The sequence below is a fragment of the Anopheles funestus genome, chromosome 3RL, assembly GCF_943734845.2.
Source record: "Anopheles funestus chromosome 3RL, idAnoFuneDA-416_04, whole genome shotgun sequence".
NCBI classification, from domain to species: domain Eukaryota; kingdom Metazoa; phylum Arthropoda; class Insecta; order Diptera; family Culicidae; genus Anopheles; species Anopheles funestus.
Window position 1 is genome coordinate 14,373,450 of NC_064599.1, and position 16,060 is coordinate 14,389,509.

At 42.4% G+C, this 16,060-nt stretch overlaps 5 protein-coding genes across 5 annotated transcripts; all 5 read left to right on the forward strand.

Moving 5' to 3' along the window:
- The first annotated feature begins 23 nt into the window (after positions 1 to 23).
- Positions 24 to 727, forward strand: LOC125771597 (flexible cuticle protein 12-like). The gene has a single exon (XM_049442367.1). It carries the CDS (start codon positions 335 to 337, stop codon positions 647 to 649), a length of 315 nt encoding a protein of 104 aa, XP_049298324.1. The 5' UTR covers positions 24 to 334; the 3' UTR covers positions 650 to 727.
- A 421-nt stretch (positions 728 to 1,148) lies between these two features.
- Positions 1,149 to 1,783, forward strand: LOC125771594 (endocuticle structural glycoprotein ABD-5-like). Its single transcript, XM_049442363.1, has one exon. The coding sequence runs from the start codon at positions 1,374 to 1,376 to the stop codon at positions 1,701 to 1,703; it is 330 nt and encodes a 109-aa protein (XP_049298320.1). The 5' UTR covers positions 1,149 to 1,373; the 3' UTR covers positions 1,704 to 1,783.
- Positions 1,784 to 3,544: 1,761 nt separating this feature from the next.
- LOC125771596 (flexible cuticle protein 12-like) lies at positions 3,545 to 4,310 on the forward strand. The gene is made up of 2 exons (XM_049442366.1): positions 3,545 to 3,790; positions 3,966 to 4,310. Exons 1-2 carry the CDS (start codon positions 3,666 to 3,668, stop codon positions 4,153 to 4,155), a joined length of 315 nt encoding a protein of 104 aa, XP_049298323.1. The 5' UTR covers positions 3,545 to 3,665; the 3' UTR covers positions 4,156 to 4,310.
- A 5,845-nt stretch (positions 4,311 to 10,155) lies between these two features.
- Positions 10,156 to 10,762, forward strand: LOC125772101 (endocuticle structural glycoprotein SgAbd-5-like). Its single transcript, XM_049443462.1, has 2 exons — positions 10,156 to 10,354; positions 10,436 to 10,762. Exons 1-2 carry the CDS (start codon positions 10,239 to 10,241, stop codon positions 10,638 to 10,640), a joined length of 321 nt encoding a protein of 106 aa, XP_049299419.1. The 5' UTR covers positions 10,156 to 10,238; the 3' UTR covers positions 10,641 to 10,762.
- Positions 10,763 to 14,147: 3,385 nt separating this feature from the next.
- LOC125772102 (flexible cuticle protein 12-like) lies at positions 14,148 to 15,706 on the forward strand. The gene is made up of 2 exons (XM_049443463.1): positions 14,148 to 14,405; positions 14,908 to 15,706. Exons 1-2 carry the CDS (start codon positions 14,278 to 14,280, stop codon positions 15,095 to 15,097), a joined length of 318 nt encoding a protein of 105 aa, XP_049299420.1. The 5' UTR covers positions 14,148 to 14,277; the 3' UTR covers positions 15,098 to 15,706.
- Positions 15,707 to 16,060: the final 354 nt, after the last annotated feature.

Consider the following 16,060-nt stretch of genomic DNA (forward strand, 5'->3'; position numbering starts at 1 on the left):
CATTTTACGGACCGGTTCCTAATAGTATGCACCATTAAAGCGGGATTGGAAAATTCTTATACACATAAAATAGCCGTTTGATGTAGTTTTTTTTTTTAGGGGTGTTGAAGAAACGCTATGAAAGTGCAACAGGTTTCGACCAAATGGATTCGGTTACTTGGCGAATGAACTTTGACTGTTTGACAAACAGCCGCCGTGGCATCAACAAATCGGACGGTATAAAAGCGATCGCTCCAGAACCATCTTTCTATAGTAACGTTCTCGTGCTACAATCGAACTAATCGAACCAAGATTGAACCGTTGCAATTTCGAGGAAATATAACCAACTGTAAAGATGAAGTGTGCATTGGTTTTGGTGGCTCTGTGTTTGGCGATGGCTGTGGCCGTTCCGGTTCCGGATCGCAATGCCCAAACGCTCAAGTTCGACAGCAGCATTAACGGTGTGGACGGGTACAGCTATCAGTATGAAACAAGCAACGGCATATCGGCCCAGGAAGCCGGTGAGCTGAAGAACTTCGGTGAGGCATCGGCCCTGGCCGTACGAGGATCGTTCACCTACACTGCTGCCGACGGACAGGTGTACACCGTCAACTACATTGCGGACGAGAACGGATTCCAGCCGGAAGGAAAACACATCCCGAAGGAATAGATTATTCATCCCGGTGATGAGTTGTTGTCCATTGATAAAGATGTGTAAATAAATAGTAAAAAAAAAATGTACGAAAATTGAGTTAACAAGTTTATCAGAAATATCACTTTAACAAGGACGTTAAGCTGGTTTGCTTTACTACGTTTCGATGGTTCACAATTTCCAATAGTTGTAAAAATGTTATACAGTATTGCAGTATTTTTCCACCCTTGTTACGTAAGATGTAAATTTTGAATTCTTCCTCATCGTGTCTCCGCTGTCTTCTGTGGCATGGTTTGATAGCGCATTTTAGCAACGCTAATTTATTGCCATGATTTATAACCCTTTACCAAACTGTTGACCCTCTCAATGGTCTGTCAATTGCTGATGTGTGCCAGATTGACGACGCTTTCATTCAGAAACAACAGTTTAATTCATACGATTTTTGGCACACGATCGGATGTCGTACGAGTGTAAACTTGACATTCACCTGGCGGAGTAGTTCTTTCCTTCTTAGTCGACGCTTATGGCAGTGTTTGATGCTACCGGCAGTACATTCCCACCTCCAGGGTACGCACAACCATCGGCTAAGGGAGGAACCATCGCCAACTGAAGGCCATCATATTTGCAGGGTTTTTGCTTTCGGTATAAAAAGCTGCATCAGTACACTCGGACCGCATCAGTTGCAGCGTTACCCATCCAAACCCCAGAGGCATACGCTCGTCCCAACTCCCGGCAGCACAAAATGCAGACCACGATCGTTATCCTGCTTTTCGCCAGCCTGTTGGCAATTGGTTTCGCAGCACCCCGGCCCGGTGCGGAAGAAAAGGACGCCCAAGTGCTGAAGTACGACAACGACCACAACGGAATCGATGGCTACAACTTCCAGTTCGACACGAGCAACGGCATTCAGCGGCAGGAGCAGGCCGAGCTGAAACAGTTTGACGATGAAAATTCGGCCCTTGTCGTCCGTGGGTCCTACTCATTCACTGCCGATGATGGGCAGGTGTATACGGTCAACTATATTGCCGATGAGAACGGATTCCAGCCGGAAGCACCACATCTGCCAAAGTAAGCGAAGCTGTGGTTAATCCTAACGGAGATGATCCTGTTTTTATTCGTTGATTAAAGGATGTTAATTACAAATGTCTAAAATGATTGTGTTTGATGCTTGTTGGAAAACATATTGAGAACTTAAAGGTGTTACATATCTTCAAAAAATGTTTTCAGAAATTTAATATATTTTAGGCACTCAATATTAAAATCATGCTCACGTACAAAAGATCGCTAGCAAAATGTTAATTAATTCAATTTACTAAGGAAAAGCCGCAATGTTGTTTGCTCAATAAATTGCACATAACAACTTTGCAGACATTTATTCGCAAAACAAAAGTTCAAAGAGGAACAGAATCTCATCGCCTAACGATCACTTGGCTTGGTGCTATGCGACTTTTGGCCGATGTTGACATGACACGAATGATGAACAGAACACACACATAATCATCAAAAAGATTTTTTACCGCGATGAGGAGATTATTCCACTGCTACGTGACATCAGATTCTGGCACAAAGTTGAAGAACTTTACTTCTTGTGCATTGTATCTCTTTCGTGTGAATATGCTCTTTGTCGAAGAATTCATATACCTAGTATATTAACCAGTTTTAGGCAACTTTTACGGCAGTTACTAAGCTAATCTATAACCTTTGGCCATTTAGAGAAAATGAAACCATTAATATCAATAATTAAGCGGTCGAATTAGACCAAAATGATGGATAAGTGAGACAAAAACATTCTTTTCGGAAGCAACCAACCTTCAATGCACCGGAATTGAATGCGCTTTCGTTTTTTTCTAATAAACAAAAAAACAAGAATATTATCCAGAGGTTTTCGTACCCTAATTCATAACTCCTGAGCGCAACAGAACCAGGCCTCGACATTTTCCGTCCACTGATTCACCAACCTGTCTCAGCATGTACGTTTGTTCCTTGATCGAAAAAAGCGATTTTGCTCACGGCCGGTACCTATTGCAGTTCAAACTGAAACAAAACACGCTGACATTTCCGTTGCGCGTCGTCTGTACCGGTGTCGAACGCATATTAATTTATCCGGCCCCGATTCCATCCGGTGTACGAAATGTTTGCGTGCGCATGCATGCATCCTGGCATTGAATTTTTCCGCCAATTGTGTGGCCGTGCTACAGTTTTGCAGTTTGCCGCTTATGATCCCAACGTCCCAGCCATCCGATCTTCCGCGGCCTGAAGCAACGGAAGGGCCTAAGCCGCGACGTATGCTCAATACAACGCGCACACCAACACACGGAGCCTAAGATGGTGACATCTGCGGTGGTTCACTCATCATCGGAACCGGTTCAAACATTTGATTTCGGGTGTGGGTCACATAAAAATTTGAATTCGCCCGGGCCCGCTTGTGCATGACGACCGATCTTGCCACGCGCTGTTGGGAACCGACGATCGGTGATCGAATTAGACACGGTACGGCTGCCCCAACTCGTTATCCCCATCGTTATCTTGGTCCTAGCAAGATGCTTTGAACCGTTTTGTTTTCCCACTCCCGGCAACTCGAATGACGACGGTACTCGGGCGTACCAGGGAGGAGATGAGGGACGACTGGCAGGACTTGCTTCAAGATAAACTGGGTGGGATGCGCGATTTCGACGACGTACGACGCTGATCCGGAGACACGGGAAGGCGTTCACCCTCGCATCGCGGGATTGCAAAACCATCCCGCGAGCATCCTCCAGCGGTTGCGGTCAGTGTGGTTCGTGATGGTACCGTGGATGAGAAGCGTGAGGATGGTGTTCGAAATGGTAGGGCAGCCACAGATCGTCAACGCGCACCGAAAGCGCGTGCGAGGTGCTCTCCCGGCGAATGTGATTAGTATAAATAGAAACGCAAACCTCCACACTGCTGTCAGTTGTCTAACGTAGCTCTGCATCGTAGCGCCAACAAGCCTTCGTATTTTTTTTGTTGTGCTCGTTACCCTCCAAAGTGAGAATCTCCACCAACACTCGCCACCATGAAGTTCGCCATTGTGTTTGCCACCGTTTTGGCCGTTGCCCTTGCTGCTCCCGCCGACGAACGGGACGCTCAGGTGTTGAAGTACGAGAACGATAACCTGGGAGTCGATGGATACAACTTCCAGTGAGTATCGTTGTGATCTTCAACGACCGTATTACGCACTCCGCCTTTGAAATCTGTGTGATGTGCACGTATCCCTCCTAGATGGTGCAAGATTTGTGCTTAAAGTGATCGCTTAACTTGCTTGTGACGGTGATGTGCTTATGATGTGTTCTTGTGTTCTTGAACCCGCCCGCAGGTACGAAACCAGCAACAACATTAACCGTGCCGAGACCGCCCAGCTGAAGAACTTCGGAGATGACGTTGCGGCCCTCGTCGTCCGTGGATCGTACTCGTACACCGGTCCGGACGGACAGGTCTACACCGTGAACTATGTCGCCGACGAGAACGGATTCCAGCCGGAGGCTCCTCATATCCCGCGTCTGTAAAGAAGGCTGGTGAATAGGACTTGTACCCATCCCTAGTTTCCTTCTTCAACCCGTCCCTGTTAGGTTGTTAGGTTAATGAAACATTCTTCAACCAATTCTACCACTTCACCAATAAAAGCTGTGACCTGATTATGTTTTTTTAATCCAAAACAAAACTCTATTGTTCACGAGTTCCAGTAATGAAACCTCATCCGTTGTTTTACTGCTCAATATTTTACCTGCACCATGTTAACTTCTGTCATTCCTGCCAATTATCGATTGTAAACCTGATGTGTTGAAAGTATTTTTAAATTACAGTAATTTCTTTTATTAAGCACCTCGTTGGCGCACAAGGTGACCATTGGCGCATCATCTACCGCAAACGGTTTTAATCAATTTTTATCCTGTGAAACCGTCAACGATATTATACGACCCTAATTTGCTCGATTATTACACCTCAAATTATTGCTGATCATGTTTTTCACGACGCATCCTTCAGGGACATCAACCAAGCAAGCCCTCTAAACCGGATCAGCTGACCTTACGCTCTGAACCTGCCGAATAAAGCTGTCCCAAAGATGCTTGTCGCAAGCCCGAACTTATGCTTACACGACATTCAATTCCTGCTGATAATTGTTTAAACATTCGTACCCATTTTGCTGTGGTTTGCTGTTGATACCCACCCAGGGTGGGTACCGAACCAGAGAGAAGATCACTTGGATAGCATGCAAAGTTTCCAATAATTATCCCCAATGTTCGATGCTCACATTTCAAGCATGGGGGGGGGGGGATGTCTTGCTTCAGGATATAATCAGACTTCATTTCGATGCATAATACGATCGGCACAGCCTTCGTTTGCTCGTAAATTTTTCACTGCAAAAGGAAATACCCACTTTGTAGTAGCGTTTAGTGACACCACACCGTTTCGATGTAGACAGCATGACACTCGTCAGCGCTACGCTTGAAAGAAGATGGCACCGTATAATAGCTCTCGTTTAACGATTACGTTAATGCCGACATCTGACTAAATTTGGTCCGTCTTATTGCATTAATTCAATCGTAAACTAGAGTAAATGGTAAACCGGGATAGGGTACATGGTGCACTGCAAGCGCAAACACTTCTTTGGCAGATGTCACATCACACCGTCAAGCCTGTGGAAGGTCATCAGCGATCGTTAGGCTCGGACTTGAAACTACCATAACGCAGGAACCATTTTGCCACCTTTGGCTGACGGTTATAAAAATTCCATCTTGCACATGAAACTATATATAAAACGCTCTCCTGAAACGATCGCTTCTTTCTTTAGGAATCGGTCGGCGAATTTTACCATTGAAAGCTATTTTAAAATCAACTCACCGAAAGCATCCAACGCACCCGTTATTAACTAGGCTGAAGGTCAAACATTTTTATTGTCACACCGAAAAATCTCCACTGGACAAGTGGCTCACGGAACAGGCCGTGATGCTTCTTTTTCGGTCAAATATTAAAATGCTCATTCAAAGGTTGTTGGAGGGTTTCTCACAAAAAACGAGACTGCATCGTTTAAAATGCTATCGGTGACGATGTCGACCACTTAAACGTTGTTGCTTCTGGTACAGATTTAATCATTCATCTCACAAGAAGACATTTTGGAGCGTGTTTGGACATTAAGGCAACAATAATTAGCTTTTTTTATTTAATATGGAAAATATGGAAAATATGGTCTACTCATACATTAATGAAATATTTTATGAATTGTTAATCAGGCAGTTACTTACTGTCACGTTAAATTCAATTTGTGTTGTTCATTTTGCATTTTTCTCTTATGACCTCTCTAAGGGAGTATTCAACTATTACGTAACGCAACAATAGAAATTTTGCTTATAAGATAATTTTGCAATATAAGCCACACAACATATAAACATATCGATAAAAAAACAAACGAAAATCATCAATCCACATTTTTTTATTTTGACTTACATCTGGCCTCTATCATTTCCTGGTGTCTTGTTTTCAAAGCCCAATATCAATATCACTCGACTCATCGATTTTGAACTGTAGGTTCAAATCCTGACTGTCTTTCTATCTATCTGAAATAACTTTGCAAATAGCTCAATGTGATCTAGTCGTATCATTTGAGTCACATTCATTTAATAAAATTATAAATATCTATTGATGATAATGATGATAAGTTTCACCTCAAACCCCAAAAATAGGTTTGAGAAAGACGAAAGTATCTATAAAATATTTAAACTCTAATACATGAATTGAATTTCAATTTTTTTTATTAGCATAGGGACGGCGTATATCTTGGCTTGAATATCCATAGTAGAAAAAACAAAACTAGTCGATAATTGGTGGCATCAAGGAGCACTTTACGGTACCCTACGTATTTCCTACATTTCCAACATTGAAATTTCTAAACCCCAGCTCCCTAGTTTCCCTTAAAGTGGTCTCCTAGTTACCATTGATAGAGACGCATGGCAGCTTTCGGGACACATCTATCTGCCATTCGATTTGATTGTTTTAAAACCTTGCTCGGATGTGGAGTGCATACTTCGAACAAAGTATAGACAGCAGTTATTTGTCTTTTTTATGATGCCTCTTACATTTTTACTGATAATCTGTGTATAACTGGAAAGCTAGCTATTTTCATGGTTAAAATATAAAGAATAATTAGAAGCATCTTATTTATGTAACATAACACAAAAAATGTATCCTCCTATGAGAAAAGTCATAACTGTGGCAATAGCACCCATCCACATTCTATCAGCGTTACGCAATAGTTCAATAATCCCTAACCACATAACCGATATTGCGTGAAAACGCCTAAAACTATGCAATTGGCTTAGCAGTATCATGCGGCGATTTCTTTCGATTCAAACCGGATAGAAACGTTAGTCGTTGCCTTAACATCTTTACAGCAAAACAGCTTAGACAAATTGGCCAAGAAAAAGAAAAGGATGTGAACCACGATTACGTGCCAATTGTGAGCCATAAATTACTTAACCATGCATCCTACACACGGTGAATCAGCATCCACTGGATAGCGACGATCACGACGACTATTCCCCATTGAGTTTGTCGACCGTTTGCGTATGCGGTGGATTGTGCGTATGAATTGAAGGAGGTGAAATGTAATTCACATTCTCTTTCGCTCTGATCCACCTGACACGTTTGCATGCTGCACACCTCAACGATCGTACGGCCGGAAGCTGAATGCATACTGCGGTGTTACTTTGACGTACGGCGTAATGATGTGACCCGTACTTTCCGCCATTGTCCGAGAATTGCTGTTGGTGGGTTAAAAATAAGAAAGCAAACAACACCAGACAAACTTCAAGCGAGCGGCAGTTCACGATGTCGACGCGTTTCTCATATGAAGATCCCCACTCTCCATCTCGAGCAGGAATTGCATTGAAGCTCGATTTGTCAACCGAATCTTGAATATTCGTCGCCGCTAGCGAAGGTCGACACACTGAACAAATATCCTCCAGTGCGTGAATGCGCAATAGGACGAGATTCTTGGGCCGTGCCGAACGTGCTTTGATGAGTACATGGCAATCACAATATTAGCCCAGCAAAGCGTTCGGGTGGCTGTGCGCTTGGTCGGCACGTTGGTTCGGCTTAAGCGCACCTATATCCATGATTATAACCGGTTTCTTTGAGGGTGGTTTTTTTGGCAACTTCCCATCGGTGGTTCGATGAAAGTGAAGGTGAAGATGTACACTCGCGTGTACGGCCGGCTCTTGAAGTGCACTACGATCTGTCGCCACATCAAACGAAGGTTAGGAGATCGATCGATCGAAGAAAAATCCTAACGAATTGGCGACGAAATTTGTTCTCATCGAACACGACATGAACAATACGTAATCACTGTTTTTCCCCTTCCCATCAAACATCAAACATACTTGACACTGACATCCAAACGTCGGCTATTTACCATAATCAACCACTTATCTAAAACGGCTCCAAAAGTCATCACCTCTAGGAAAACCGAGCCAACCATCGCGATAACCGGGACGTTTTGTTTTTTTTTTTTCGGTGCTCAAACCGGCATGGCTATGCAGGTGTGGTTCCGAAAGGTGCCATGTCCGGTAGACGGGCAAACTGGTTTAGATTTATAATCAACCGAATGCCCAACCACCCGTCCGGTTCCCCGTGGCGATTTGATATCTTTCTCCCTGTATGCTTTGCATAAACGTATGTGCGAGGATGGAAACGTTCAGCAAACGAGAATATATGATAAACGTGCCTGATAGTGTTACCTGCTATCGGTAATATCGCAACGTGTTCTCAAACATCTGCAATTAAGTGGAAGGTGTTGAGTAAATTACAACACACAGCATATGAATGTTTCAGATTGCCTAATATGATGAAAACACATCACACATAGAGGTTTGAATTTTAAGCCCAAAAAACACAAATCTTCCAACTTGTACTTCAAAATTCAGATTAAATCCTATCGTCCTGTCGTCTAGAACTAGTTTTATTGATTAGCCAACGATAGGCCTATACGATAGCATATAAAACACATGCAAAATGGAAACATTTAGAACCTAAACAGGTTTGCCATCTTCCGTCACAGATATCGAATCAAAACACGTATCAATAACCAACGATCAACCATTTCGATAGTGGTTATTTGTTTCCTGTGCCATCCAAATCGCAGCTAAAGACGAATCAGATCTAATAAATGAGTCTGCCCATCTACAGTCCACTAGAAAGTATCCTTCTAATATTTACAAGAGTGTATATGAGTACATCGAAAATGTCATATTGTTGTATTATTTTAAATTTTACAAATTTTACCAACGATTTCAGATTTTATTAATGCTTCATCTAATCTACAACTTCCAAGAAATTAGTTTTCATTTTTTTAGAAAAAATGCTTGAGAGGAAAAAATCCGTTTGCTTGTAACTTTTATAATTCATATAGTTTTCAAATGTTTTAAAGAAAAGATTGTGCAATTATTTAATATATCATCACATTTAATCATGAAAAGGAAAAACAAAAAAACAATCACATTTAAAAGATTGTGCCAATACTGGGTATTGTCCCAGTCGTATCACGCACCACCATTAATATGATGACCTTTCGCTGATTGTCACTTAATCTACCACATGATGTATTAATAAGCGATGCTAATTCTCACCGCGCCACATTTCAACCTAACGAAAGTGTTCTCAGATCAACCGTCCAAAAAAAAAAACAAAAAAGCAAAGGAACGGACACCTTCTTGGGAAACCACTTATGGAACATTGGACAGTCCGATCGTTCCAACAGGCCACCTGTGCAGCCCGTCTAGAACGATCCCGTAAATAGGGAAAACTTAAAAAAAGAAACCCACAACAACTGATATATAAAGCCGGCCAACGATTGTGTACCCATGTCGTCTGTAGGGGTATTGTGGGGTCATAACTTTAATTTCGGCTAATGCTTATGCTAATGAGAAGCGATTTTATCAATGAAACGGAACGTGTCAAACCAAAGGGGACGGTGGAGCAGTAAAACAAGCACAGTGTGTCTCTGCGAGCTGCCACCAAATTTGCAATGGATTGATATCGGTTCGTGCTGTAGACATTGTGGCCCCAGTAACGCATCGTAGCCGTGTTGCCAAATCTTGTTGCTTTGTGAAATGGACGGACGAGCACGCCATTCCACAGGAGAAATATTGAGAAAATTTGCAAAAATACACCCAAAAAAAACGCGAAACATTGAAACACCGATTTTGCAGGAAGGAAACCGGTGTGTCCTGTATTGAAACCGCCGCCCAGGACGACCAAAAATATCGTCCGTTGAAAAATAAAAATAAAGAAACAACAAACACAACATAAAAAAAACCAAACCTACCAAAAGCGACATAAGACACCCCGTGTGCTGTTGCGCTCGGGAGTTGTTCTGCGGTGCTACGCTCGAAGTCGAATGATGTCGTTCTTGGGGAAATAAAATTTGACACAAGATTCTGGCAGAAAATTTGCATAAGATATGGACCTCGTAGCACGGTGCGGTTAGACCGGTAACGTATATAAAGCAACCTGATGCACGGGCTGGGCCAACGAGTTGTGTTCCTAACCTTCGACCAGCAACATCCTGCGAATATCCTGCAATATCAACCACACTATGAAGACTCTGATCGTGTTTGCCCTGATCGCCATCGTGGCCGTTGCTGCCAACCAGAACGCCAAGCTTCTCCGATACGACAACGTACAGGACGGTGATTCAAGCTACAAATTTGCGTTAGTATTTCACAACCATCGTAGTTGCGAAATCTGCGAGAACGTCATTAATCATTTATTCTGGTTTGATTGCATCCTTAGGTTCGAATCGGATGATGGCATCTCCCGCCAGGAGCAGGGTGAGCTTAAGACCGAAGAGGAGGGCATGAACGTGCAGGGTAACTTCAAGTTTGTTGCTGATGATGGTAAGGAGTATGTGGTGCAATATGTGGCCGACAGCCAGGGCTTCCATCCGGAGGGTGATCACATCCCGAGGGAGTACGTGGAGAATGTGCCCAGCCTGTAAGAGACGTAATGAGTGGCTACAAGCCGAGTAAGAGTTTATCGTGATAAAATCTGTTTCGACCACAAATACAGATGTTTTGTTGTTCTGTTTTCGAGGGCAACGGAAACTCAAGTTAGTTTTGTTGTTTTTCTTTTCGCATATCTGTTAACGATAATGAAAGAAGATTCAGCATAAGATCTTGAATTCGATAAACTAATCAAATATTTTAATACACATTATAACCTCTTAAGTAATCTTAAAAACCTGCATCATCTGGAAACATCAACAAACATTAGAATAATTTAACACGATCACCGAAGACATTAGCAACAGGAAATGTCGTATGCTACATTCATTGGATGATTGTCATTCTTGAAAAGACAACCGTAAACTCTACGAATGTACACGCTACAACCTGACAAGTTCCTGACAAACTTCCGCCATATGCGGTAGTATTCTGTTTGTTTGCTTGCCAGATCTTCGCATTACTGACGACAATCAACATTGTGAAGAATTTTTGCACACTTTTACACACGATGCAAAACGCTTTATGAGCACATATGCCTAATTAAATGCTGAAAGATTGTGAACTCAATATTTGATATTGCTTTGTGTTACGAGTGCGTCAAGATCGACAAGTTTTGATGTTTGATTTTCGTTCCATTCCATCCTTTGTATTTGGGTAAGAATAATTCAGGTAATTCCAATTAGAAGGTAATAATTTATTTTGAAGGTAAAAGCATCCTGTTTGAATCTTTTTTTTGTATATTTCCGATGTTTCTAAAATATTCGTCGTAAATAACACAAACAAAATTACTCTACATCCACCCATTCCTTAATACTTCCGTTTAGTGATCGGTAATCACAGGCTTTGAGGCGTATATTAAGAATACCTTACTGAATGTTAGTGTTGCTACCTTACCCAAACTATACCAAAAAAGGCGGTAACAAACAAAAAAAAGATGATGAGAGCAAATTTGGCTTGATTCGTCGTCAACCTACCACGGTACGACGGTGAAAAGGGTACATGATTGGAAAGGGGTTTCTCTCACTGGCAAATTTGAATCACAAATTTGGCGGACCTTGAACGCGGTCTAGGTTTTTTGAAGTATCCCATGGTGCCGGGGTGAGTGTGTTCTCCGTCAGTTGGTATCCCCGCGCAGTGTGGACGGCTACTAGGATCTTGATTATTTCCCCGATTCTTTCTTCCTTGGAAAAACTGGTTTCCCCACAGTGAAGTCGTCCATTTTTCTTCACCGCACGGACAGTTTGCCAATCGGCGTGTGCGTCGATCATCGGTCGCAAACGTGCCAAACATAGATGTGATGTTAATTTTAACATTTGAATATCGTCTAAAATTAAACACAAACATCCATGTCCACCCATGGGAAAGATGATGGAACCGGTAGAACTACCTGCAGCAAACATTATATTCACTCAAAAAAACGGATGATCTTTCCATCCAAAAAATCTCCATAAGTTCTAGCGCGCAAACCATTATCGGTCTGCCCAACCGGTTCGAAGGAGGGCGCGGTTGTGCAGAAACTGAGATGATTCAAAACGACCGTGTCAAGCTAAATTTTTGAACATTAGGACCAGTTTTCCCTTTCGTTGGTTTCCGGTTCCATACACGTACAGGGGGGCTGTTAAGATGAAACCCTTTGTCGTGTGGTTCATCGTGCAATAGAAGACCGAGATGGATGCTTTTCGGAAAAGGCCATCAACTAGCTGAACCACATTTTTCGTTTGCTCGAGACGCGCTGATCATGTGAAGATGTCGTGCCATTTAAAGGTCGCAGGTTTTAAAAAGGGCTAAAACGGACCTCTGCATCTGGATTTGTTCAGAACCAACAGTGAGATAATACTCGTGTTGGATGATAGATGCGGTTGATAAGCGAGGTTAGCTGCGTTGATTCAAGGTCGCGGACGAAAAAAATTGGTCCGTCTTGGAAAGTTTAGTGCCACCAGTGCTGGGTGATAACCAACCATATGCAACGGAGTCTGGCCCGTACCGTGTGTGAGTATGGGTGCAGGAATGGATATAGCCGTGTGTGGCGATGCGTCAATTTATGCTAATCGGATTAAGCGATTCAAAGCCGGGGTGGTCAGCTTTGAACGGGACAGGTGGACTCGGGAGTACATTTTGATGTTTGAGACTAGCGTACTAGCGCAACGGCGCATCAAGGAAGAAGGAGTGGACGGCTAGTGTGCCGCAAAGGAGCTATAAACCAGCAAGCATAAAATATCGCCATCTTAGCGGCGGCAGATAATCTTCAAACGCTAGTTAACAAATATCGGCTTAAAGTAGCTTAGCAAGACAATTTTTACACCAGCGTATTAGAACATTTGCGAATGTTTTGCGAAAAGCAGCGCTTAATGTTGTGCTTTTTTATGTGCCTTCTAGAGGATGCATGTTTGTATAGTTGTTCTAAGAAGCTTATATTTTTGCGATAAGTTAAATATTAAGAATAAATAATTTCATGACGTAACAATTCTTCATTCGCTTTCATTTATGTTACATTATAAAAACATATATAAAAACTTCAAAATCAGAATTAATAATTTAAAATTCAAACCAACGAATGCAAATTTGTGATTTTATTTAAAGAATGAATTTGAATTCAAAGCAAAATTAACTGTTTAATAATTCACATCATTTAATTTCAATGCTCAATTTATTGCTTTTTCAATGCTGAATTTACAGCGGCGTTCAATTAACTTCTCTATCGTCGCCAACAAATGGTTGACAACTTCAGTTTTATCACTTTATATTACTGTGAAAACCGAAAGAAGCCACTTGATCATGAACTTTCGTTGATGATGTTTGCTATTTGCAAATATTGCCGAAAATTAATGAGCGTTAGTGACATTTCAAAATTTTCTACGCTCGTACAAATACAATAAAAATCTCACGCAATCTAGTATCAGCTCGGAGGGTAACGCGTTAGCCGGATCAGCTCTAGGAAGATCACACCATTTCATTGACACCATGCGATGTTATTCACACACAACCTAGATCATCCCACTGCTCGTCTCCCGGAGCATAAAAACATATCTTCCAAAAATCGATAGTTTTACGACAGTTTTTTTTCTGTTTTTCAGAGGAAGATCATTTCTTGAATTTAAAGAAGAAAAAAACAATACTTCATTGTGGCACGTTAAGAAGCAGGAAACGTAGTGCCAGAGAGTGAGATAGATAGGAAATCTGGTGTACGTGTGGGGATGACAAAATCAAACCGTATGAAGATTCTCCCCCAAAGCTGCACAGATGGCGGATTACGCGTATGGAGAATTGTATTTAAATTTTTGCTGCTCAGCTTGTACCCGCCCAAAACGGAGTAGCTTACGCACAGATACAGAGACACACGTGCGATTACGGTAGATCACACACACTCGGATGTTTTTTTGCTGCTCATCCCTACCCGGTAGATGATACGGTGGGATGATGTTACCGAGCGCCTCCACCAGGATACGCCACCAGTACCGTCGCCAGTTTCGTACGAACGATGGTCGAACGTGTATAAAAGAGCTTTGCAGATCGGTTATCGGCATCAGTTGTCGCTTGTCCATCTAATCAGTTATCAGCCCCAGTCCGACCGAGTTACCGTACCGTTCTCGAACGATCTACAACAACACACGCTCACACACAAAACTCACAATGAAAACCATCATTGCTTTCGCTTTCGTCGTCGCCCTGGCCCTGGCTGCTCCCCTGGATGACTCCAAGAACGCCCAGATCCTGAAGTACGAGAACGACAACATCGGCGTCGATGGATACAAGTTCGCGTAAGTGTTCAGTGTTTTCTTGTTCACGCCCTTAATGCACGAGTGGTTGTAGCAGTGAAAATGAACGACTTCTATTCAGTGTAAAGTTCAAGCGACGAACCCCCTCGTCTCGTCGGGTTGGAATGCAGTTGTGCGGGCAGTGTCTTTTTTTGTTGTGTGAATACGTTAATTACTTGCGACATCAATGATTGTGAGCAACAACGCGAACTGCCTGGATGGGATGTTGGGCTAAAATCTAGACCAATTGTACGGCTCACGATCACGTTTGTTTGTTCATTATGTGATCGATTGCATGCTCGCTACTAAAAGGCGGAGGCGACGGGGGGCTTTATTTGTTTTATCATTTTGCCGCCGTTCAACCGTATTCGGTGTACGTTGAGCAATGGCTCTTCACCCCATTAGCGGCCATCCCAGCGGATGCCCTTTTCGGCTCATCAATATTGATTTTTGAAGACAAAATTTTGAAACCGTTCTTCCATCGTTTCCATTCTCCTTACCACAGCTTCGAAACCAGCGATGGACACCAGCGTCAGGAGCAGGCCGAGCTGAAGAAGCTGGGCGATGATGTGGAAGCACTGGTCGTCCGTGGATCGTACTCGTTCACCGGTGACGATGGTCAGGTGTACACCGTCAACTATGTTGCTGACGAGAACGGATTCCAGCCGGAAGGTGCCCATCTGCCCACGGTTTAAGCGGTTCCACTTTACCATGGGTTAAACGCCACTCTACACAAACACCAAACACATTTTAAACTAAACGGACCCACTACCGTTGTGACGCTATAATGGTGGGTGGGCACTGGGAAGAACACCACACAATGCTCGTGAACCGGACGGAACCAACATCATCCGCACACAGAACATCCGGTACAAGCGAAATGGTTCACGAAACTTTAACTAATTTTCTGCACGCTATCGAACACACTCAACCTCCAACGCATCTTAGTTCGTTCTATTGTCCAGTGTATAATTTCGTATTAAAAATATCGTTGTTTTATTCTCCGTTTTTCGAAGTATCAAGCAGCGTGAATCGTCACGTCAAACATAGTTACCCTGGAGGAATGAAAAAAAAACATAAGTTAAACCTTTGTTTTGTACCATTCTTTTCTTCGTTTAAAAGATTTCTTTTTCAAACAGAGCGAAAACTGCAGACGAAACCATAACCTTACGGTCGTAATAAAAAAATCAGTACGTACAGAAAAATACTCACACTCGCAGAAACATTCGCTCGTAACAAACAGATGCCATACATAGACGTTGTAATTACACCTATTCAAATACAGCTGTTGGGGAGAAACAAAACTATTACCAATGTTTCACTGTCTTGTATCATCCGAAATCCGAAACAAAAGCGGTCCATTTCTCAATTTTATAAACTCTCAACTCTGTTTTCATAAATACTTTGAAACCATAGTTTGTATAAAACAGCCCTTAAACGATTTTTTTTTCTTTTTTTTTGCCACATCCGAGCATCCCAAGTGAAAGAAAAAAGCACCCAAATTAATTGCTCAACCGATCTTGAATTTTAAATTGTCTATGTCCTAACCCTTGCCCACTAGGAACGAATAATTAATTCTTTTTCACATCAAAATTTAACCAAACCCACCAATCCTTCCTTCACACTTTAAAGCAGTTGGCGGGTGAATGGAATAGCAT